Consider the following 23,113-nt stretch of genomic DNA (forward strand, 5'->3'; position numbering starts at 1 on the left):
TTCTTCGGTTTAACAGATACAAAGTTTAGATTGTGGTTTTTTTAATCGTAATGACTATACTCCTGATGAAAGTTCTGTATTAATTGACATCGAACAGAAACATGTCGAGACTACACAATGGTTAAATGTTTTGACCATAACAATACGAGAAATGTCGAGATAAGGAGAATACTAGAGATCTAAACGTTAGATACTCTGCATTATTATTGATCTGATTAACATTGATGTCAATCCTTCCCATTAGGGTATGATACTGTCACTGTTTTAGAGTGTTTTATTTAGTGATTTACAACGGACTTGTAAAAAAATGTTTTTATGTCTTTATTAAAATATTAAATGTGTTGTAAATAACAGTTGATGTTTAATGCTTATAACTGTTGTGTTATTCAAAGCTATCTATCTCCCGTTTAATCAGCCTTCTGGCCATGCCAGTGCTTGACCAGATTTTGACCAGCTTTCAAATTCTAAGAAGCCTTGGTCATCATTTCTGCAATCCTCTGTCCGAGGCCTAGCACATAGTCGGTACTCCTTACTGGCTTGAGGGAAGGAACACTCTCCAGACACTCCTTAGGGTCAATTGGCCTCTGACAGGATGACCATAAAGTAACTCAAAGGAGCTAAAGCCCAATCCAGCTTGAGGAACTGCTCTATAGGGGAAAAAAATGCATGGCAGAAGAAGGTCCCCACTTTCTTTTAAGCTATTCTTCCAAAGCTCCAATCATGCTCTTCGTTGTTCTATTAAACCACTTTACCACCCCATTTGTCAGAGGGTGGTAGGCAGTTGAGAACTTGTAGGTGACCCCACAGGTTTTCCATATGGCCTGCATGTAGTGGGACATAACATGTGACCCCCCTGTTAGATACAACCGCCTTAGGAAATCCTACTCTGGTAGAAATATCATGTAGGGTGTTAGCCACTGCTTGAGCAGTAACAGTTCTCATTGGAATAACTTCAGGGTACCTAGTGGCATGGTACATTACAACCATTATAAACTGGGTATCTAGTGGCATGGTCCACTACAACCATTATAAACTGGTTGCCAGAAGAGGTTTGAGGGTCTAGGGGACCAACAATGTCAATCCCCACCCTCTCAAAAGGAACTCCCACAACTGGGAGAGGCACTAAAGGTGCCACATTCGTGGCTCCACTTTCACCAGTTAACTGGCAAGTGCGACACCTCCTACAGTGTTTCTCAATCTCTGCACCCATCCTGGGCCAGTAAAAGTACAATGATATCCTCTCCTTGGTCCTCTTAAAACTAAGTGACCAGCCAGGGAGACAATGTGCCAACGGTGGGAATGTGTATTTCAATTCTTGGCCACCAGTCTCCTGAGGTCGCCTGGAATAGACTCCATAGGCTTACTGTAGAGGAGTTCATCCTCCCAGTATAGCCTATGCTTCCCAGGGTCTTGCCCTTCACTCTGGGAATCTGCCTGCTGACGAAGACATTCTAGAGAGAGATCCACTCTCTGCCTCCTACTGAAATCTGTCCTTGAGGGTCCACCTTCTGTAAGGAAAGACTGCAGCTCCTGATGGTCTCTTGGATCCAGATCTTCCAGGCAGGGTTGAATCTCCTAAAACTCCGATTCATCAGAAGATGGTTCTTCTTGGGATTCTTCTGGCACCAAATCAGCTGTGTGACCCTCTAAGGGTCACTACAGGAACCTTTTTTTTTTTGGAAGTTTGGGACCCTTTTTTGCCATTGGAGACCCTGGGTTTCCACCTGGTCTAAGTTGGGAGGTCTCTTGGGGTTGCCTTCCTTGCTTTCCTGGTTAGCTCTCTTCTCTTGTTAGAAAGGGGCTTTGGGGTGCTGGAAACTACACCCAGTGCCTTCAAGTCATTGCCCAAGAGTACCCTACCTGGCACTTCAGACTGAACACTCAGAGTGAGCTTAACAGTCATGTCATTACACTTAATGATAGCTGGCAGTACGGGACACATTTGGGCTGGACATCTTGCTAATTTAGTAAGCCTTTTGGGAGTCTTAGCAACTTCCTCAAGTTGAAAGAAACATTCATCTACCACAGTTATACTGCCCCCAGTGTCTCTAATGGCAGGGGTGTCCTGACCTTTGTAAGTACACCATCTTTATAATACTCTTTAGTCTTATCAGGGATGGAATTTTAGACCTCAATATTCTGTTCCTAAAGATACTCTTGCTTGAACACCAATGGTTTCTTCAGCTTGAGGATGAAAGCTAACCCCCGTCATTGGTATAGCCACACCAGGTGTTGATGGTAAGCTGACAGACGGGATCCCTGAAGGTTTACCCTCACATATGGGAACTCCTTTTACATGGTCACCAGACCCACAAACCACACATTTCCCAAATGTCTTTTGGAATGGGGGTTTCTGATAACCTCCCTCTGGTTTGGGCCTAGAGGTTTCACTAGCCCTATAAGGTTGTTTAGGGGGATATTTACCCTTGTTATGTTTGCGGCCCTCGTTTGGTGGGGGATTTTCGGAATGATCCTTCTCATCTTTTGTATGCTTCTTCCCATCCTCTTTCTTGTGAGGAGCCCCAGAATCCTTGTGAGTAGACCTATTAGCCACCCACAAGTCTGCAGGCACTGCTAGCTTCTTGGGGTCCAGTTCCTTAGAGTCAGCAAGGTGCTGCCTCAGCTGTGGGGGAACAGGCGTCAAAAATACTTTCCAGCATGAAACGACACCTCATGCCTTCATAAGAGCTCCCCCTGTAGCCTTTAATTAACCCATCTAAGTTGTTCAGGCTTTCAAACACCCAAGTGGCCCACAAGTTACCATCACTCTTCTTGTGGTCCCTAAGCCTTTTTTAGGTATTGGGAAGGGGTCTTCCCAAACCTGGCTATGAGAGCCCCCCCATTCTGGGGGAGATCAGCGATTACCCGTGGAACAGAGTCAAATTCACATATACCTCACACCTTACATGTACATTTCAATGTACTCAGCCAATCAAGAATATCAGTTTTTGCATCACCAGATCTTTGGGGAGACGAGGCTTCCTGTTCCTGGAGTGGTCTGTCAGAAGTGGAATCAAGGGACAACCTTTTAATGTCTAGCTCATGCTGCATCGCCTTCTCCCCTGAGTTGAAGCTCCTTCATCATTTCTTTGTCTCTAACCTCAGACTGAATCTCCAGTTTTCTGAATTCAATCTCTACACCCAGCTCAGTTGACATGTTAGATACAGTTGTGGGTGAGGTCAGAGGATTTGGAGGTAGATTAACAATCACATTAACATCCATATCATCATCTACCTCACTTTCTGGAAGTTGAAGGCTAAGGGTTAAACTTCGACCATCATGATTTTCCAGTTCAATTCTGGCAGTAGGGGTTACAGGCCTACTCAGTTTGGTAATCAAACAAGCTTTGGTACTAAAACATGCATCCTTACGCATTTCTTTCAGTTGTTCAAAAGTAAGAGATATAAGATATTAAGCCTTATAGTTTTCCATAGGGAACATGGTTTAGTACTTTACAGTATAGTAGCCTTGAGGATGGATTCTTTGAAATACAATAAAACCAGGAGTCAATGTAATTAAACCTATACAAATCCCACCAGCTTAACACCAGTTTTAGGGGAGTTTTTCTTAAGTACCACTTGGAGGTAAGACTTTAGTAACCTATCCCAGTGGTTTGTAGATCCCCCAACTTATAGTATCAGCCTGTACTAATCAGAGACCATGGTAGAGTGGCAGAGCATTCAGGCCCATCTTATGAGGAAGATGTGAGCTGTATGTTAGTACAATGAACGCACATCAAAGAAACACTTGCACATACATTTATATTAAAAAAATAGATTATATATACATAAGAGTCACTGTTCAATACTTAGCACAATAAACCAACACACATAGGTGGACTTTACAATAATTTCATAAGGACAGTTCTTAGTTGGTAGTTGCTGAAAGCGCACAATTGTTACAGGAGTTTGACAGGTCTACCATACTATCAGTAATAACGCGCACCCACAAAGTAATGGGTGCATTTAGTACATTTAGTCAGAATACATATATAAGATAGTTATTTTTGGAAGGAAACAGTTGGTTAGTGTTATCCTAATCGAGCTGTAGGTTCTAGAGGAAATTTCCCTGCCCAGCAAGTCTTTTAAAGTCCAAAATGCAAACCTAGCTACAAGGCAGTTCAGAGGCTTAAAGTCTTGAAAAGCAGCAGGTAAGAGCAGGTTGGCCTGGACACCTCTACGTGCACTCCTATGCTCTGGAGTGGCTTTCTGGAATAGGGTAAGCAGTACCTTTCCCCCCCCCCCCCAACAGTACCTTAGGTCTGAAGAAAACATTTGTGCTGGATGCTCAGTGATGTTGCAGCTTTGGACCCGACCTCTGGATTCCTTGATGTGATGATGAAAGGCAGGACAATGGACGGGATCTCTCAGCAGCAGTCTAGAGGGAGGACCTCTGGCACGGCTTTCATCAACTTCTCTGTTCACTCGGTGGTTTTGGCGCCTTTTCTGCAGCACCAACAAAGGACGCGATTCAATCTTCTTCAATTCCTGCAGTCCCACACACTGCTGAGGGGGTCCGGACGAATTGGACTGTCTCTGGAGTATCCTTGTGGTCGCAGCAAAGACTTGGATGAATTCGGCCTTTCCACAACGATGCACTCGAAATGGGCTGCAGGTCTTTTGGTATTGGGGTTCTGCATCTCCATCTCTGGAAACTACCAGTACTTCGGAAGATGGCTCCAATCAAAGTTCGTCTTGGGACTGGTTTAACAAAGGGAAGGAGTGGTCCTCTGCGGAGTTCCAGTTTTCTGAGCGACAGAGGGTCAAGACCGCAGTGGTTGCTTCAGTGTTGCAAAGTGGCTGCAGGCGTCTCTGGTCATCTTCTTCATCAGTTATTTCAGCTTCTAGTGGCCGACCTTTTCACTCCAGGAGTCTCGCCTTTTATCCAGTTCCAGCACTCACTCCTCTGCAATCTTCCTCAGCAGTTTCCAGAAAGGGGCGTTTGGCTGCCCAATCAGGACAGCCAGACCCCCAGTGGGAGCGTTTGCCTGCCCAGACACACTGGAACCTAGACGGGGAGACCCAAAGGTTCCAGTCAAAGGCAAAAGAAGCACGCACACATTTAGAAGGGCTGACAAAGAACCACGCTAGTAATGGCGAAAAAAGAAGGGAGGTCCCAAGTTATAACTCGGGTGCCCCTATTGTGCACTACGAGGCTATGGACATAGCCTGCGGTGGAAAAAAAAAAAGAAATCACACAATAGTAGGTAGGACACGTCGGCTGCCACAAGCCATAACTAGGAGTTTGTCTATGTGACTAAAAAGTCACATGAGTCGAGAGAATGGGGATACTGGGTATCCCTTTGTCACTCCACATAAGGTGGTGTGTGACAACCCCTCAGACTATAATGTTTTAGCAGGGATACGAAGTATCTCTCTATCCTTAAGAACTGTAGTTACTCTAGGATAAAGGAAAGCATCTCAAAGGAGGACCCTAAGGGTCCCGAGCAACACTGCCCATAAGGAGCTGTGTGCAGCAATAGTGAAATACAGATGCCTTTAAGAGTTATGGAGGAACACAGAGTCCATAACACAGGTAAAATACACAGAATAGAGTTCCAAAATACAGAGCCCATAAGAATGAGAGTGGAAAAAGGCTCTACCCATTCAGTGAGAGAAATGTGAATATTGCGCATCAAGGCTGGGGAAGCCGTCAAGAGCATGGAAGCCAGGAAGAGTGCAACGGGCATGCAACCCAAGTAAATCGGACTGAAAGAAACACAAACACTGTATATGAAGGCTGGGGAAGCCGTTAATAGTATAAGAAACTGAGAAAATTGTATGGACACATCCTGTGAACCAGGAAGTGGAAGGGATATGTGTGCTTCGTATCAAGGCTGGGGAAGCCAACATGTGTGAGAGATTAATTGGACTGAGAACCAAACACGATACCAACAGCCACAGGACTTTGGGGAGTGCCAGTGCCAAAAAGCTGGGATATAGAAAGGTATATGCAAGGTGATCCTGCATATACCTATGCAAGGTGATCCTGGAGGAATTTGATGCTGTTAAAAAGCTTAAGTGATCCTAGAATGATTTAACTAGTGGTAAACAGCGGAAAAACACATAGGAATGAAAATGTGTCTCTTCCCCAGAGAGGTGGAAGAGAACGGTTTAGAAGACATGTATAATTTTAACAGACTACAACCAAAGACTGTGCATTGCGTAAAGACATTCTAACAGAAGTTCGAGACTGAAAATAAGTCCTCTAGGAGCCGGGCAAAAGCCATTCAGTGGCTGTTTTGCAAGCCTCTTTCTTTTTAGGTTTTCTAAAAATGAAGGTCCAGATAGTAATTAGGGTTTTGGACTCATGACTACATTTTGGACTACGACGAGCACCCTTCGTTTTTGTTTTATAAGGCAAGGACTTCCCTAATAGGGATAGGGAAAGTTAGGCATTTTCTTTTTCTTTTTAATTTGAATAAATCAATCTTCACCATGACCCATTGTACTACGGGTCCTTCTTCTGGTTCGCCACCAAGTCAATTAACCAATCAATTTGAAGGTTTGCCACAGCCAGCGGCAGGACAGAAAGGGCTTTAGCTGGAGGCTATGATCCACAGACAGAGTCTCTGAGCAGAGGAGAGGTGTTTCTTGACAAATCCATCAAGTGCCAGAGAAGGGGAGCCACCTGAGCACAGGAGAGGGGTGCGCACTCCAGTGAGGGGTAGAAGAGCCCTGTGAAACCCAGAAGAGGTGTGCGATCTAGTAAGAGGAAGAAGAGCCCCTGATCCACCAGAAGAAGGGTGAGTTTGTGTGAGGAAGAGGCAATACCCTATGACCTCAGAAGAGGGGTGTGCTCCAGTGAGGGGAGAAAAGCCCCCACCAAACATCAAAAGAGCCATCTCTTCTAGCAGGGAGTGGGGGAGTGCTAGGGGGGGCCTAATCCCAGAAAAGGGGTGGCCTCCAGTGAGATGGGAGACCCTCTAGACCAAAAGAGACCCATAGCAAAGAGAAAGGATAGATGAGAAGTAGTGAAAGAGCGTGACTTTGGCCCCAGAAGAGAAGAGGAGAGCCTTGTGGGCCCAGAAGTGGGGTGTGTTTCATTGAAGAGTGTGTGGACAGGGCACTATATCCCTGGGAGAGTGAGCAGGACACTGGATTTGTGTCTGTAGAAGGGTGAGCAAGGAACCATATCTCTGGAGAGAGCGAGCAGGGACATATATACCTGGGACAGTGAGCAGGGCATTAAAACCCTAGGTGCAGATTAGTGAGCAGGGCATTATATTTCTGGGTGTGAAAAGGCGAGCAGGGCACCATATCCTGAGTAAAGCAACAGAGGGGGAGAGAGCCCCTTGACCGCTGAAGAGCAGAATAAGTAACAAAGAGAAGGAGTGTCCCAGTGAAGGGGCAAGACTTATGACACTTGGCAAAGGAAAAAAAGTCCTAAATCCCAAGAGAGGAATAGTGGCCCTGTGGCTCCACAGAAGATGTGATGAAGACTGAATGCTAGTGTGACCTAAAGGGGAAAACATCATGTCTGGAACTTTCCGAATGTCATTTTGTTTGATGCCCTTCATTAAAAATCAAAGACTACATTTCCCAAGAGCCTTTATGTTACAGTCATCCTGAAACCATTTCCGTGCAATAGTCCAAGTCTGACTTTTGTTTAATAAAACCCTTTAAACTTATTCTGATGTCAGTTGTTCCCTTGGCCAGGCCATGTGACACCCCCGGTTCAAGAGAAGGCGGGGTGGTGGGAGGTGGGGGGGGTACAGAAAGCAGGAGAGAGGGGCCTGGAAGAGTGGATGTGCAACAGAATAAATAGGAAAAACCCCAGGGTTAGGGTGTGCTCCAGGCCAGTGTATGGGAGGAGAGCCCTGTGAGCCCAAACATGGTGTTGGGGGGGAGAGGGAGAGAGAAAGAGAGAAAGAGAGAAAGAGACAAAGAGAGAAAGAGAGAAAGAGAGAAAGAGAGAAAGAGAGAAAGAGAGAAAGAGAGAAAGAGAGAAAGAGAGAAAGAGAGAGAGAGAGAGAGAGAGAGAGAGAGAGAGAGAGAGAGAGAGAGACTCTTGCGCATTGACAAGCCGAATAGTTAGTTTACTGCATCTTCCCTTTCTTACCATTCTATTCTCTGAATACAAGTGTCTTTGTGAGGAAGTCCTTCTCACCAAAAGATGGGTGTCTTCTTTGTGCTTTCATGAATAACTGTATGGTCTTATAGAATTTAGTTATTTGACTCAAGTTTACAATTAATACCATATTTATTTATTGTTTGCTATGCAATGGTTAAACATAAAAGAAAAAAGCCTTTTAGCCAAACATTCCAGTTAAGAACATCAAATTTGAAGGAGAAACAAATGGAGGAAAAGAGAGAAGAAGATGATGAAAAGAAAGAGAAGGGGAATTAGTCTTTCAGCCTTCTCCTAATTACAGGTCATTGGTTAACAGCATCTCTGCTCTTCTTGTTCCTTCATTCACAGCTGTTAAGGCTTTAAAAAACTTCAACCACCAATTGTGTTACAAATACAGTCAGCCAAATACTTTCTCCCTCCAACAGTATGTACCACCAGACTTCTTCAGATATGCTTGGGTGGTCTATAATGTGTTCCCCCAGAAATCTTGTTCTTAGATCTTTCGTGGCTGTGCAAAACAAGATAAAGTGCATGGTGGTCTCCAATGCTGTTGGATTTTTGCACAGTCTACACAAAGCTTCCTCCGATTCCAAACGAGGTCTTAAAATGTCTCTTGTGGGGAGCAGGTTTAGATGCAACATCAGGAATTGATCCCTAATAATCCAGTTAGGGATCAATCTCAGATGTTTTGGTGGGCAGATCAATTTTCTTGCTTCCATCAGTGGTTTTCCATAAGGCTTATAGCCTTGTCTCTTCCTGTGTGGTGATCCAGTCTTTCATAAACAGTTTCTTTTTGACTTTATCTGGATTCTCCATAAGGGTTTTCTCATTTAGGCCCAAGTCTTCCAGAATCGCAACACGGATCACTTTCCACTCCAGGAGCGTGCGTTCAAGATTGTTAGTTAACCCTCTCTTCAAGGCCATCAATCCGACCTTAGGTGGATCTTCAATGCATTTTCGGTATAGGGCCAATGATTTACATGTGGCAACCGCACCAAGTAATTTAAGACCAAGCTCCATCCATATTAAATTGCTGTGCATCACCATCAGGTTTGTGGGTGCCAACACTTATCATCTCACATGATCATCAAATATCAAGCTTGAAGAAACTTAAGATCATCATGAGGAAAGAAGATTCCACCAATGCCCTTCAAAAGATTACAAGGGAACCTTAGGTCATCAATGGGCTCGAATTGCTAAGCAATCTGTTCATCAAATTTGGTCTGGGGGAGAACTTATTCCAGAAAGGTTTCGATAACTGACAAATCAAACATTACATTTTTTTTTTAAAAAAACACTTTGTATTAACCATTTCGTCTCAACGTGTACATGAGGAGCTTTGGCGTCACTAAGACTCGATCAAATACAACAAACATCTCTGCACCCCATGTTTAGAACCCCAGCCAAATCAAACAATAACTTTAGTTGATTTCACCGGCCCCTAAGGTGAATGGAAGTGGCCAGTCCTCATTAGGCACTATACTAATCAATAAATAGGCGCAAATGGAAAGAAATACAAAATCCTTCATTTTATCCATGGCAGTATCTACATGTGGAACCAATCTCCACCCCATACCTGAAGCAACACTCGCCGTACATCAGCATCGCTGTACTCTGGGTTCAACTGCCCGAGAACCAACTCAGCTGACAGCCGCTGCCGCACAAAATTGGTGACCCGGGATCCGTTGTAGCCATTGAAGACACCGTACAGGAACACGCGATCATCACTTCTGTGGGAGAAGAGAACCAAAGCCAATACCAGTAATCAACGCCATTCACTTTACAGATGGAGAACAACTGTTAAGGGGTGCAGAGCACCAGGGGACTACAAAGCTTGCAGAGTGTGGGGCGAGACCAAGGGGTGCTGGATAAGGTAGGAGAGCTAATGGGTTGCTGGGCAGGGATGTTGAATGAGGACGGAATCACTGGGGGAAATGAAGGGTGGGGTCGCAACATGATAATTGTGATCAGGGGTCACTGAGCAAGGAGTGAAGCTGGTGTGTTGCTGGATGAGTAAGCGTGTGGTGCTGCACAGTGAGGACAGCGGACTAGGCAAGGCAGGAGAAAGGCAGAGCTCAGCAAGGAATCATCCATCAAACCATCAAAGCAGAACCAATTTGTTACATTTTCTTATGCACATTAAGTTGTTGAAATTGTTTGCCAGTTTAACAGTAAGGGGATTGTGATACAGGGGTCATCTTCCCACCATCCTTAATCATTATGTTGCCAAATGACTAAGGCTGGGAGATATGGACCAAAAGTAATTTCTCGATAATTTTGGGCTGAATGGCGATATACATATCTCGATATTGTTTATGTGGGGGAAACGCTCAGTTGTAACCCGTCAACTACATGCGAGATTTCACAAATAGCTTTATTTATAAGACATTGATCAAAATAAAGTGTAAAAACAGGGCTCCTCTTCCTGTTTGAGAATACACATAGCTGTGTAAATATTAAAATGTAGTGGAGAGTACACAATCTGAGGCCTAATTTAGCTATTCATAATCTACCTTCTTGATACACATTTATGAAAGGTTTATATTGAAAATATTTTCATCTTTCTTCTTGTCAAACTTTGAGAGAAGGTAATTTCCTAATAATTGTGGCTTTAACCGACTCTACCACTTGCAGAATATATCTGAATATTACACACTTGGTTTACAGTTTGTGTTTCAATTTTTCATTATGTAAAGTCCACTTTACAATAACAAAATTAGCTGACATTTTTTAGATTCACCAAAAAGAAGTTTCCGTATAATGACAAATGAACCCGGTAAATCGGGTCTCCACATTTTTCATCGAAAAAATTTAATAATTTGGCAATCTGACAGGTCAGAGTGACTACAGTACACAAATACAAAACATCCACCCATTAAATTCAAAATGACCACTAGCAACGGAAAGGTATTTCTTGAAAGAGTGATGGACATTACATGTTGAAATGTCCTGCTTTTAGCTGCTGTATGACATCTACAAACTACATTTTTGCCATGTAATGCCGCTTAATAGTTCCCTTCCAGTTCCTGCACTGTTCACAACACTGTTCGCTGCATCAAAGATGGCAACTAGGCGTCAGTCACCAGCACTGATCATCAAAGACATCAACATCACAGTTGTTCCAAAGCATGGACTATGGGAATCGGATTCCCCATATGGTCACAGCCATCTTCCCTCAATAGTGCAAGTGTATGGGACCCCGGTCAGTGTTGTGTGTGCAGTGGCTCAGACAATGTCTGTTGCAAAGGCGACCATGCTTCGAGGGGCAACCTTGTTTACATGCCATGTCATCTCTTGTGACTGGCTTCTCTAATGGTTTTGCATGTTGGAACTTACTCAGCACTTCTGAAGAACATGATGCACTGTTCCCAGTTTCCTTTCTGGGCCGATTTCTTTTTCGCCACCTTCCTTCCGCTCTGAAATCCTCAGCCTCCCTGTTCCATCTGTGTATCCCCTTAGTTACTGTCTGGACTCCAAATTCACTCTAAATAGGTTGTTTTCACTACATGCTTTCTTTCCCGAATCTCAGATTTGCACTCAAACGTCACCCTGTGCGACCTGCCTCCCAACAGGATTCTGACATCATTTTTTGTCAACTTCCACCAATTGTATTTGTACGGATTTGAATTTATATAGCGCTTTAATCCAAAGCACTTTACAAAAGGAACAATCAATTACAACAAGCAATACATGAAAATTGAATCAAACCACAAAACAGTACAAAGAACAATTTACAAAGTTGAGGTGGTTAAACACTAGTGGAAGGAACAATAGTAAGAGAAGGGGTAGGAGGGGTAAGTAGAGGTAGATTCAGTCAAGGAAGTAGATGAAAGAGAAGTTAGGGGGGTGAGTGGAAGAGATAGGATTTAAGAGAAGTGTGAAATGAAGGATAGGGGGTGATAGAGCCGACAGGGAGGGCTAGCCGATTCCAAAGAAAATGAGCAAGAAGTTGGAAGGACCGGAAGCGGGAGGGGGCACAGGGTGGAGGAGGAGAGAGAAGGAAGAGATCAGCAGAGCAGAGGGAACGAGAAGGAGTATGGAATGTTAGAAGGGAGGATAGGTAGGAAGGAGCAAGATTACAGAGGGCTTTGAAGACAAGACAGAGAAAATGAAATTTGAGCTGAGAGTGAAAAGGGAGCCAACCTAGTGAGTTAAGTGAAGAGGAGATGGAGTCGCGAGGAGAGAGGAGGCAGAGGGAGCGGATGGCGGAGTGATAGATGGATTTGAGGGGTGAAAGGTGAGAGTAGGGAGTCCAAAGAGAAGAGTGGAGCAGTAGAAGAGTCTGGAGGAGAAGATGAGGGAGGAGATTCAAAGTTTTGAAGCATGAAAGGTTAGGAAGGGACGAATTTTACAGATATTGTATAGGTGGAAGCGGCAAGATCTGGCAGCGAGAGAAATGTGATGAGAGAGAGAGATGGGTGTCAATGTGGAGACCTCGGTTGCGGGCATGTGGAGAGAAGGGGAGATGGGAGGTGGGAAAGAGAATGAATGGAGGAGGGGAGGAAGAGTGTTAGCGGGGGAATAGGACTTCAGTTTTGTCAGCATTAAAAGTAAGGAACTGAGAGGACATCCAAGATTTAATGGCTGAAAGGCAAGAGGAAAGCTTGTGGTGGATGTCGGGAGAGAAAGAGGAGAAAGAGAGGAAGAGCTGGGTATCATTAGCATAGAAGTAGTGTGGGATACCAAAGGAGGAGATAATGGGAGTTAAGAGGGAAGTATAGAGTGAGAAGAGAAGGGGGCCAAAGACGGAGCCTTGGGGAACGCTGTGTTGAGAGGAAAGGTAGGGGAGGTACAACCACCCCAGGAGAGTGAAAAGGAGTGGTTGGAAAGATAGGAGAACCAGTTGAGAACAGAGTCTTTAAGGCTGAGGCAGGAGAGAGCTAAGGAGAAGATGGTGGTCGACAGTGTCAAAGGCAGCAGAGAGGTCGAGGAGAATGAGAATAGAGGAGTGCTTGGAGTAACAGGAAGAGAGTAGAGAGTTGAGAACAGAAGTGAGAGCAGTTTCAGTGGAGTGTAGTGGGCGGAAGCTAGATTGGGTGGGGGGGGAGAATGGTTGGAGATTTATGTAAAGAGTTGAGAATAGACAATGCGTCCTAGAAGTTTAGAAAGGAAGGAGAAGAGAGATGGGGCGGAAATTGGATGGAAGATGGGGATTAGCAGAGCGTTTTTTGAAAATGGGGCTGATAGTAGCATGCTTGAAAGGGGTGGGGAAGGTGGATGTGGAGAGAAAAGTGTTGAAAAAGGGGGCGAGATAGGGTATGAGAAGACGATAGATTTTGGGAATAATGGAGGTAGGAATGGGGTCAGTGGGAGATGCAGTAGGAAGAGTTTTAGAAAGGAGGACTGAAACTTCAGATTGAGCGATAGGTGTGAATGAAGACAAGGAATATGGAGGGGAAGGGGCAGAGGGAGGAAATTGGAAGGGGAGGAGAGGATAGATTGGCAGAGATTAAGGACTTTGTTGGTAAAGAAAATGGCAAGATCGGAGGCAGAGAGAGGATAGGCGATGGAGTGGTCAAGGGTAGGTGGGGAGAGAAGTCGAGTTAAGGTTTGAAAGATGCGGCGAGGGTGAGAAGAGTGGAGAAGGTCAGAGAAGTAAGTGCGCTTAGCAGAGTTAAGACGAGTCATAGAGGGTGTGATAGTGGAAGTAAGCAGCCTGGGTGGCGGGGGTGGGGTGTTCGATTCAGGAACGTTTGAGACGCCTAAAAAGGCGGCGCATATAGGAAAGGTGAGCTGAGAGCCAAGGTTGAGCAGGTCGGCGAGAGGGGAGGAATGAGGAGAGAGGATAAAGAAGATCAAGAGTAGAAGTGAGTGAAGAGTTTAAGGTGGAAGAGGCTACAGTGGCTGAGAGAGAGGAGAGCGGGGAGGGAAGAGGAGCAGGAAGTGAGGAAGAGAGAAGGGTTAAAATTACGTAGGTCATGGCGGAAGAAGTGGGTGGTCGAAGGACGGGAGGGGGACGTGGGTGAGGGGAGGGAGAAGAAGAGTAAGGAGTGGTCAGAGAGATAGTTAGGTAGAGAGGAGATAGGAGAAGCGGTGAAGAAGGAAGTAAAGATGAGGTCAATGGTGGAGCCAGATTGGTGGGTAGGAGTGAGAAGGTAGGAATCAAGGATGGAAAGCAGAGGAGGTTGGGTTAGAAGAGAGATGGAGATAGAAATTAGCAGCCCACTGCACTGGCCTTAGGCCACGTTGGGTGTGGATGGAGTCAGTGCTGTGGCACAGGGAAGCTGCATCACACTGGACCTGCCATTGACACCGCTGGTCAAGAGGAGTCAGATTCTCTGCGCTGCATTACTCCCCTGGAACAGGATGATCATGCCTCACCATGGGCCCTTCAGTACACCAGAAAGCCCAACAAGCAAGTATGATACGCCAACAAGAAGCCCAGCATGACAATGTTGCATGCTAATTCAGTACATCTTGGCTCAATGATCACTCACTGCCACAGTTGTAACGAATCACATACAAATTACCACCAATAAGACAGAATTTGGAATTTCCATTGAAAGGAAGTTTATTGAATTCGGACCACTTGGATGAAAAGATGAAGTGACAGGAAATAACCGGGAAACCTTGTGAAAAAGATAACATTTAAAACATGACAGAATTAAGTGCATATTGACTTATGAAGCTGCAAGCTCAAAGGTTCAGAATTGTGAAACCTTTGCCAATATTACAGAACGACAGAGAAATGAGAGAATAAAGAAAATAATTGCCAATGCTTATAAAAAGCATTAAGTCAATTAACATTGATAAAAGCAGAAATAGTGACGCCAGGGAACGACCAGTTCTTTCTAATGACTTTTAAATTGGGCACCCATCCTCGCCTTTCTTGTAGATGCTGTAATAAGATGGTAAAGAATGACCATGTAGACGAAATATGCCCATACGCATTACATCAGATGCATGTATAATGTACCACTTATGTGGGACAGAGAATGAGGACGTTCAGAAAATGAATCAAAAAACATAAATCAGACATAAGTAAGTAGAATTTATAATCTAGTGTTGCAAGACACTTTGTGAAAATTCAACATACAATGAACAAATTCAGATGCCAGTGACTAGAAGTAATTCCAGCTCACTTTGGGCACACAGATTGTGAAATCCATTTCGAGAAAAGAGAAAGTATTTGACCTACAAAAGTGAATAATCGTGATCCATAGAGCAAAATAAAAATTTGGACTGTAATGTTTGTTTGCAATAAGTGCAATTATTGCATTTTTATTTTGCATTGTTCATTTGTAATGCGCCTATACACAAGTGTTACGAGGCGCAGCCAGGCAGGAGGTGGGCAGGGGGTGGAAAAGTAGGGACAAGTAGCGATCCTAATAGGCCTTTTGACATTCAGATCGGGGAAGTGCAGTAACAAGAAGTGCATGAGGGTGAGGGAGGTGGAGAAGTGCAGGATGGGTGGCAGGGCCCATGAGAAAGGCGAGTGCTAGGGAGGCCAGGTGGACAGGACCAGGGGGAGGCAGATAGTGAGAGGGGTCCACAAATAAGTACGAGTTAAGAGGTTGAAATGGCTCCAAGGGGTGACGTCAACCAGCCAATATTAGGCAGGGGCCAATGGGCAAGTGCAAGAAGGGGGCGGGGTCATCGTGGGAACAAGTGCAGAGGTAGACTGGGCAGGGGAGGGCCTGGTGGAGGAACCAGGACACCAGTCTCAGGCAGAGGGGAGATTAGCAGGGGAGGGAAAAGGAAGAGGAGAAAAGGACAGTCTTGAGGAGTTTATGGAACTTAAGAAGATCCGACTCAAACCTGAGAGGGGCAGTAGGCCATTCCAGAGGAGGCACCTGGGGAGGAGAGCGGTCTACCCTCCACCCCCCCCCCACTCTCTGCTTGGAGTAAAACATGATTTGCAGCGAGTTAGAGCTAGAAGAGTGAAGGGCTCTAATAGGGTGGTATTTAGGGAGAAAGAGTTGGATATAGCGTGGTCCTAGGCCCCCAGTAAGCCTTGTGGATGATGCAGAGGGTCTTGGAATTTGTTAGTCGCAACAACCGGGAGACTAGAGATTTAAGGGCTGGAAAGATGCGGTCCCTGGGCTTGAGGCCAAGGATAGGTCTTTCAGTCCTATTCTGGATTAGTTGAAGGGGGCGAAGGAAAGGGTTAGGAAGATTGAGGGAGAGGCTGTTGGCCAAGTCAATTATTTGAGAGGAGAGAGAGGAGTCGAAAATGACACCAGGTTGCTTTGCTTCACAAGAGGGTGAGGAGAGGGGCCACAAAGAGGGTGGCCAGAGTGTGGGCAGGAAAGAGGGAAACATGGGTCCCAATGAGAAGGATTGCTTTCTTACTGTCATTAAGGCAGAGATCATTAGTAGTGCACCATGCCTGGATAGCAGACAGGGAGCCTGGCATGAGAGAGGAAGAGCAGTAGGCAGAGGATGGTAGCTTGAAAGAGAGCTGTGTCATATCAGCAGAACACTGAAAATTAGGAGAGAAAGTGGAGATCAGATGGGCTAGAGGGGCCAAGTAAATATTGAAAAGCCATGGCGAGAGGATGGAGCCAAGAGGGACACCACAGTTAGAGAGTGAGATGGTGGAGAGGAAAGGACCCAATTGAACCTGGGAGTAGTGTGCTCTAGGCATGAAGGGTCGATCTCTCTTGGCAAGAGTGTAACACAGTGTGATGCAGTTTACGATCCACAGCAGATTTAGAGACAGGGTTCCCTTCTCTACCAGCTGCCACTGAAACGAGGAACTGGTTTGTTTTTCTTAGTGGCTTTGTCTTTTCCAGATAGTAGATAACCACTGTTTACATCCATTGTGTTGAGGCTTCTTTCCGCCATGTTATTGGGGTTTCCGCCATGTTATTGGGGTTCTGGAAAGAGGTGGTAGTTCTATGGAATAGTTTACATGGAACATTAACAGAAATGTGGGCACAAAGCGAGTGTGTGGGTACAAAACCACCTTGTCTTTGTGAATCGTGACGAATGTATCCTGCAGTTCACTACCACTCTGTAAATCTGATGGTTTCGGAGGAGGGGCTCAATGTAGACAACATACAAAGTGAAGGCCGGTTAACCGTGGGCATGCAGACTGGGGACAAAGAACACGCGGACAAAGAGGACGTGGAAAACGCTTGGTGGGGCAAGAACATGTCCTCAAGTGACTACCCACTAAAGGAACCTAGGACACCTGGAAAGAACAGCGGAGGCGACCGCGTTTACCCAAACTGCAGCAAGACGCCAGCTGCAGTGCTTTCAGTTGAACACAGCAGACTTCCCTTTTCAGCCCCTGCCGCGGGGAATGAATGGACGTCAAAGAGATATGGCGAGAACAGTGGAGGCGACCGCGTTCACCCCATTGGCAGTAAACCACCGGCTGTAGTTCTAGAAGTAGAACATAGCAGCTTCCCGCTCTCAGCCCCTGCCGCGGGGAGTGAAGGAACGTTCAGGCGGCATGCTAACAAGAGGGGGTGGGTTGACTGAACGGGATGCCGCACCCGCAAGCTGGGAACAGTAACCCTGTATAAAAGCTGTCAGGAACAAAGGAACACACAAAACCATGGGCCTCAATCAGAATTTAAAAACACTTACCGTAGAGCAACAGACCCACTGAAGGGTGCAAAATTAGAAGGCAGTCCCATCGAATCACCCGTGGATAATCCATTATGGCGGCCGGCATTCGGAAAGGAAGAAGGTGGGACTTGGGGGGCGGGGTTATTAAGGTTTCAAAGTGTTGTGAGCTCTGATTGGACTAGGGATCTCCTGCCCCTATTTAAAGCAACCAGCAACAAATGACTAAGGGAGATTTCGCCTGTTTCAGAACAGAGTCGGAGGAGCAGAAGAAGGTACAGAGTTCCGTTGGGCCTACGAGGACTAAACACAGATACTTGCCTTATCAACTGAGGGCACAAGGACCAAGCTAACTCCGATTTTAATTTAAGGAGAATTAACATCCTGCAATTTTTTTCCTGTATTTTTTCTCTACCTCAATTTGGCTTAGTCAATAAAGACTAACTTTAATTTGGAAAACTCTAATGTCCAGCGTATCCCCCTCACTAACTCCTTATAGAGGGGATGGCCACCAGGAAGGCGGTCTTGTAGGTGAGGGCGTTAAGCTAGCCTTGTGCATTGGTTCAAAGGGAGGTCCCATTAGTCTCGTAAGAACAACATTCAGGTCCCACCCGGGAGCTGGGTTGGAGATAGGGGGATGAAGTCTCTTTACCCCTTGCATAAAGGTTTTAATTACAGGAATTGTCCACCATGAAAGCTTGCTCTGGGACGTGGTGTACGCCGAAAGCGCAACTAAGTGGACTTTAAGAGATTTGAAAACCAGTCCTGAATCCAACAGGCGAGTTAGGTAAAGGACGATATCTTTAAGTCAGCAATCAACAGGGTTGATACCCTTGACATTACACCAGATAATAAAGTGCTTCCATTTGCTGAAGTAGCAATATCTGGTGGTAGGTTTGCGTGCCTCTCCGAGTATGTCCATGCATCTCTTGTGAAAGGAGCAACATGTTGTGTTTGAGTGCCCACTTCCAAATGTTTTGGGACAGCCCTAGAGAGTGAGCCCCCCCCCCTTGTTTGTTTACGTGGTACATGGCCATAGTACTGTCAGTGACTAGAACGGTTATCCCCTGGTGGTGTGTTTGGAAGGCATTCAGTGCCTTGAACACTGCCAGCAGTGGTGACCACACGCTGTGTGCAGTCTGCTGAAGGAGGTCAGCTCCACACCCAGTCAGAGATGCATCTGTGGTGAGAGTGGCTTCTACTGCAGGGGTGGTGAAGGTTTTCCCTTGAAGAAGGTTTTCCCTTGACCACCACTGCAGAGTCTGAACAAGGGCTGTCGAGACAACCACTAGATCGCCCAACTGGCTGCACACCATTGGCTCAAGAGCCACTCTTGCATGGGACGCATGCGCAGATGAGCGCGAGGAACTACGTAGACACAGGAAGCAAGCATCCACATCAGTCGCATGGCTTTACATATGGTCACTTGATGGCTGGCTACATAGTGAGGGTGTCACAACACCCTCTGCTACGTCTAGGTTTAACCAGGTCCACTAACCTTGAACTAATCGTGTAGAGGGCGAGTTCTTCCCAATAATGTACCACTCTGCCAATATAACAATACAGCTGAGCAGGCAATTAAGAGAAAGACGTAGAGGGACACAACTGGAACATCGCTGACTGTAAACAAAAGGCCTTGGTTGGTATACATGAACAAGAACAGAATGCAGAATGTAATCGATAGGACAAGGAGGAAGCTCACCTCTGAACTCTGAGTCAAGTATGGACAAAAAGAGGAGGACGAGTTAACCAGGAGCCCCCCTTTAAGACAAAACAAACAAAACCCTGATATTGACGAACTGTTGAACTAGTGTTATTCTTAACAATAATTTCCCAGTGGATAAGAAAGTACCTTACCCGCGTGTAGATGTGTTGCAATTCCAAGGGAAAATGTCCAAAAATGAGGACACCTATTCCCGACTTCCAATTTGGAGCCATGGCTGCCCTCATATTCCTCATCGTCCGAAGAGCCGACGGGGGAAAGGTTTTCGGCCTGCATAGCGTAGGCCGCACACCGTTTAGTCCGCCTGTCTTTCAACATTTTCGGGCGAAAGAGCTTACAGATCTTGCATGGGAGTCTGTCGTGTTCACAAGAAGACACTGATTGCATCGGCAAAGGGTGTCTTTCCAGGGAAATTTGCTGTTACACGACGGAGAGAATTTAAAAGGAGTCCTCTCCATAGCAGAAGTTAGCGGCAGCCAGACCAAGAAGAGAAAGAGGAGTGAAGGAAATATATTCTAAGAGAGAGGAATAAAACACAGGGCCCCACTTACCCTACTGTTAGGGCCTGGCCAGAGGGCCGAAGCCACACAGTCGACAGTCGTTGAACAGTCGCCGAGCAGTTGCAGATGTCGACGACGGCAGGCAACCCACAAAGCAGTCATCGAATGTCGAATTGACTAGACAACCGTAGGTCGTGGAACTGAACTTAGCAATATAAACTCTTACGAGCTCTGCATAAGCGACCAACTAGGTTGGTGGAAAAAAACAATCTGGTGGGACATCGACATGTCAGGGATTTTGGATTCACTACACGTCACGTTAGGGATATTGTTACAGTCCCACCCATGTCGACGGTCCTTTCGAATTTCGAAAGAAAGATGCAATGCTCTGCAAATTCCACTAGAAGTCGGACTATATGCACAGCATGTGATTCTAAGCAGATCCACAAGCATCAGAAATCAAGGGTTTCACGTAGCCATTTTATCAGATTGGCGTGGTTGAGCATATCAAAGGAAGAGGAGAGATGAAGAAGGATGAGAACAGAAGAACAGCTGGAATCTAGTTTAGTGAACAAGTCTTCACGGGTGTTCAGGAGAGCTTTTTCCGTGCCTCTGGACACTCTAAAGCCAGACTGGTGGTCATGGAGGCAACCAGCAGATTAAGTGTGGAGGACAAGCTGGGAGATGGCAAGCTTCTCCAAGAGTTTGCTCAAGAAGGGGGTGGTAGAGATGGGGCAGTAATTTACTGGACAGGAAGGATCAGCAGAAGGTTTTTTGAGGAGCGGGTGCACAAAGGAGTGCTTGAGGAGTGCAGGGAAGGATCAACTGGCAAAGGAGTGATTGCCGAAATTGGCCATGGCTTGAGCAAGGGAGTCAATGTTGTCCTTGATAGTTCTGGAGGAGCAGGGGTGAACCTGTTTGAAAGACTTTCATAGAGTGTACTTGTCTAGAAACATCATCAGGTGTAATGGACAAAAAAGAAGGGACTAGATGGGGAGGGTGGAGGGTGGGGGGGGTCCAAGAGAGGCCTGAAAAAAGGGGAGGGATAAAGATGCGGAGTAGGGGTGAGTGAAGAGACGATGTCCTGTGTTTTAGATGTGAAGTGAGAGGCAAGAGAGGTGCAGAGTGCCAGGGTAGGCAGAGGAGAAGTGTAGATTGCAATGGGCAGGGAGAATTCCTTGCATATTTTTAAAAGTTCAGCTGTGTTGTTAGTGGAAAAGTGGGCTTGGATATAAGTCCTCTTTTTAGAGCAGATGGTGAGTCTCTATTGCCTTGCAGGCAACAGGCCAGTTTGTCTGGGGATGTGCTCGAAGCCTGTCACTTCTGCCCAGCTACTCTGGACTTGCGTTTCAGAGCAGCCAGATCAGAGTCATACCTGGAGTTACACTTGGAGGAAGGCTTCAGGCGGATCCTCATGACAGGGGCAAGGATGTCCAGAGTGTTGGCGATGGAGAGTTGAAGGTTAGAGAGGGCTGTGTCAGAGTGAGAGTCAATGGAAGGAGAAGGAGGGGGAGGGGGAGTGAAAGTGGTGGCAAAAGCGGCAGCTGACACTCGCTTCATCGGTCAAGTGAAGGCGACAGGGGCTGGCAGTGCGGGGGAGGGAAACTTAGCCAGGGGACCAAGGACGTCCAAATGAGAGGAAAGGAGGGAATGATCAGTCCAGGAGAGATGAGTAACTAGAGGGTTGGAAATGGAGGTCTGAGGAGATAAAAGCATCCAAGGTGTGTCTGGCAGTGTGTGTCGGAGCAGAGGGAAGAATGGAGAGAGAAAGTCACAGAGGTTGTGGAAAGACCCAGAGGCTGCATCATGGGAGTCAAGGTGAATACTGAAGTCTCCAAGGAAGAGAAGCTTGGAGGAGACAGACAGGAGAAAAGAAGCGAGGTCAGCCAATTCAGAGAGAAGTGGGAGACCTGTGCAAGGGGGCCTGTAGAGATAGCAGCCAAAGTTAGAGAGCAACAAGGGCAGACACCAAGCCTGCAGACAAGGCATTAAAAACAGGCAAGTCTGTTTGGGTATCATAGTAGCAGGGACCAACTCAGGGAAGATGAGGGTCACTCCGGCCCTGGACCGGTTATGCTTGGGTTTAGAGGATCTTGTAACCCTCAGGGAGGAGTGTGTCAAAACTTGTGACAGCTCTCCGAGAACTATGTTTCAGTGAGAGCAAGGACATTTAAGTCGAGGTCCTCAAGCAGGTGGCAGATGTCAGGCGAGTGTTTGCCAGCAGAGTGAGCATTGAGGGTAGCCAAGTGGAGCATGTTGCCATATTTGAAGGTCTTCTGAGGAGCCAGGGAGAAGACAGAAGGAGGGGAGGCAGGAGAGAGGGGTTGGATGGGGGTGGGGGGTTGGTGAGGGACGGGAGGTGCCTATTGAGAAGGAGGAGGTTGGGCTGAGAAACTTGGGCCATGCCAGTGCCGTTCCGATAGACATTAATGAGCAACCTAGAAGAGTGGAAGAATGCCAAGAGTAGCTCCCAGTGGGTGCCTCCATTAATGGGAGAGCAAGAGAGGGTAGAGTACAGAGATCATGAAGGGAACCAAAAAGGTCTGGAGAGGGAATGAAGAAGATGTCAGTAAGGGTCTGCCTGAAGGAGGCATTGACATAGGTGTCGGCGATGGGCGGCCAGGGTTGGAGACCAGGAGATCCTTCTTGAACATTTTTAGCTAAATCTTGGAAAGAGAGGTATGATATGTGTAGAGAAGCAGTTAGAGAAGATGGGTGAGACCAAGAGCACCACGAGGAGAAAGGGGGGTGGGGGAGAGAGGGGGGGGTACTGCAGTGCACAACCCAAATAGCCGCACAGCGATGCAAGGTTCAGGCCAGGTGTGGAAGGATGGGTTATAACAAAGTAGCAGAGCACAAACAGTAGGGGAGAGAGCAGGAGAGGGGGATATGGGGTGTCAAAGTGAAAACAGAAGTAATGGCAGGAGTAGGCAGCTTTGACTTTCACACAGAAGAGGAAAAACAACTTTTAAACACAGCCAGCAGTTAGGCAGATTCAACTTTCTTTTTCTACAGACATGCAAGAACATAGATTTGCTTGCTAAAATAAGGTAGAACATATCTAACTATAAACTAAATGAGTAGTATCAGTAACCCATTTTGATTTTTAAATAGAGGGAATAAGGCATAGATTTATAGAGGAGGAGGGGAATAAGGCATAGATTTATAGAGGAGGAGTAGTACAAGGCACACAGGTAAGACATTAGAGTAAGGTGAAGGCCATAACATTTATGTGCAGCCACTGGTATCGCAGCCCCCAAATTTGGATTACTACATAGGGGTAATAAAGCCTAGGAAAAA

The 23,113-nt window shown here is 46.1% G+C and overlaps 1 protein-coding gene across 3 annotated transcripts in view; it reads right to left on the minus strand.

Annotated features, from left to right (window-relative positions):
• TAB1 (TGF-beta activated kinase 1 (MAP3K7) binding protein 1) overlaps positions 1-23,113 on the minus strand; it is a 332,479-nt gene that overhangs the window by 267,789 nt on the left and 41,577 nt on the right. For 2 of the 3 annotated variants that reach the window (XM_069652950.1, XM_069652949.1), the window contains exon 3: positions 9,651-9,804. The exons of the other annotated variant lie outside the window; for it this stretch is intronic. In XM_069652950.1, the coding sequence (XP_069509051.1) occupies positions 9,651-9,804 (154 nt within the window). The remainder of the gene's footprint in view (positions 1-9,650; positions 9,805-23,113) is intronic. 3 annotated transcript variants of the gene reach the window in all.

Source organism: Ambystoma mexicanum, chromosome 3q (assembly GCF_040938575.1).
Source record: "Ambystoma mexicanum isolate Mex_15411 chromosome 3q, UKY_AmexF1_1, whole genome shotgun sequence".
NCBI classification, from domain to species: Eukaryota; Metazoa; Chordata; class Amphibia; order Caudata; family Ambystomatidae; genus Ambystoma; species Ambystoma mexicanum.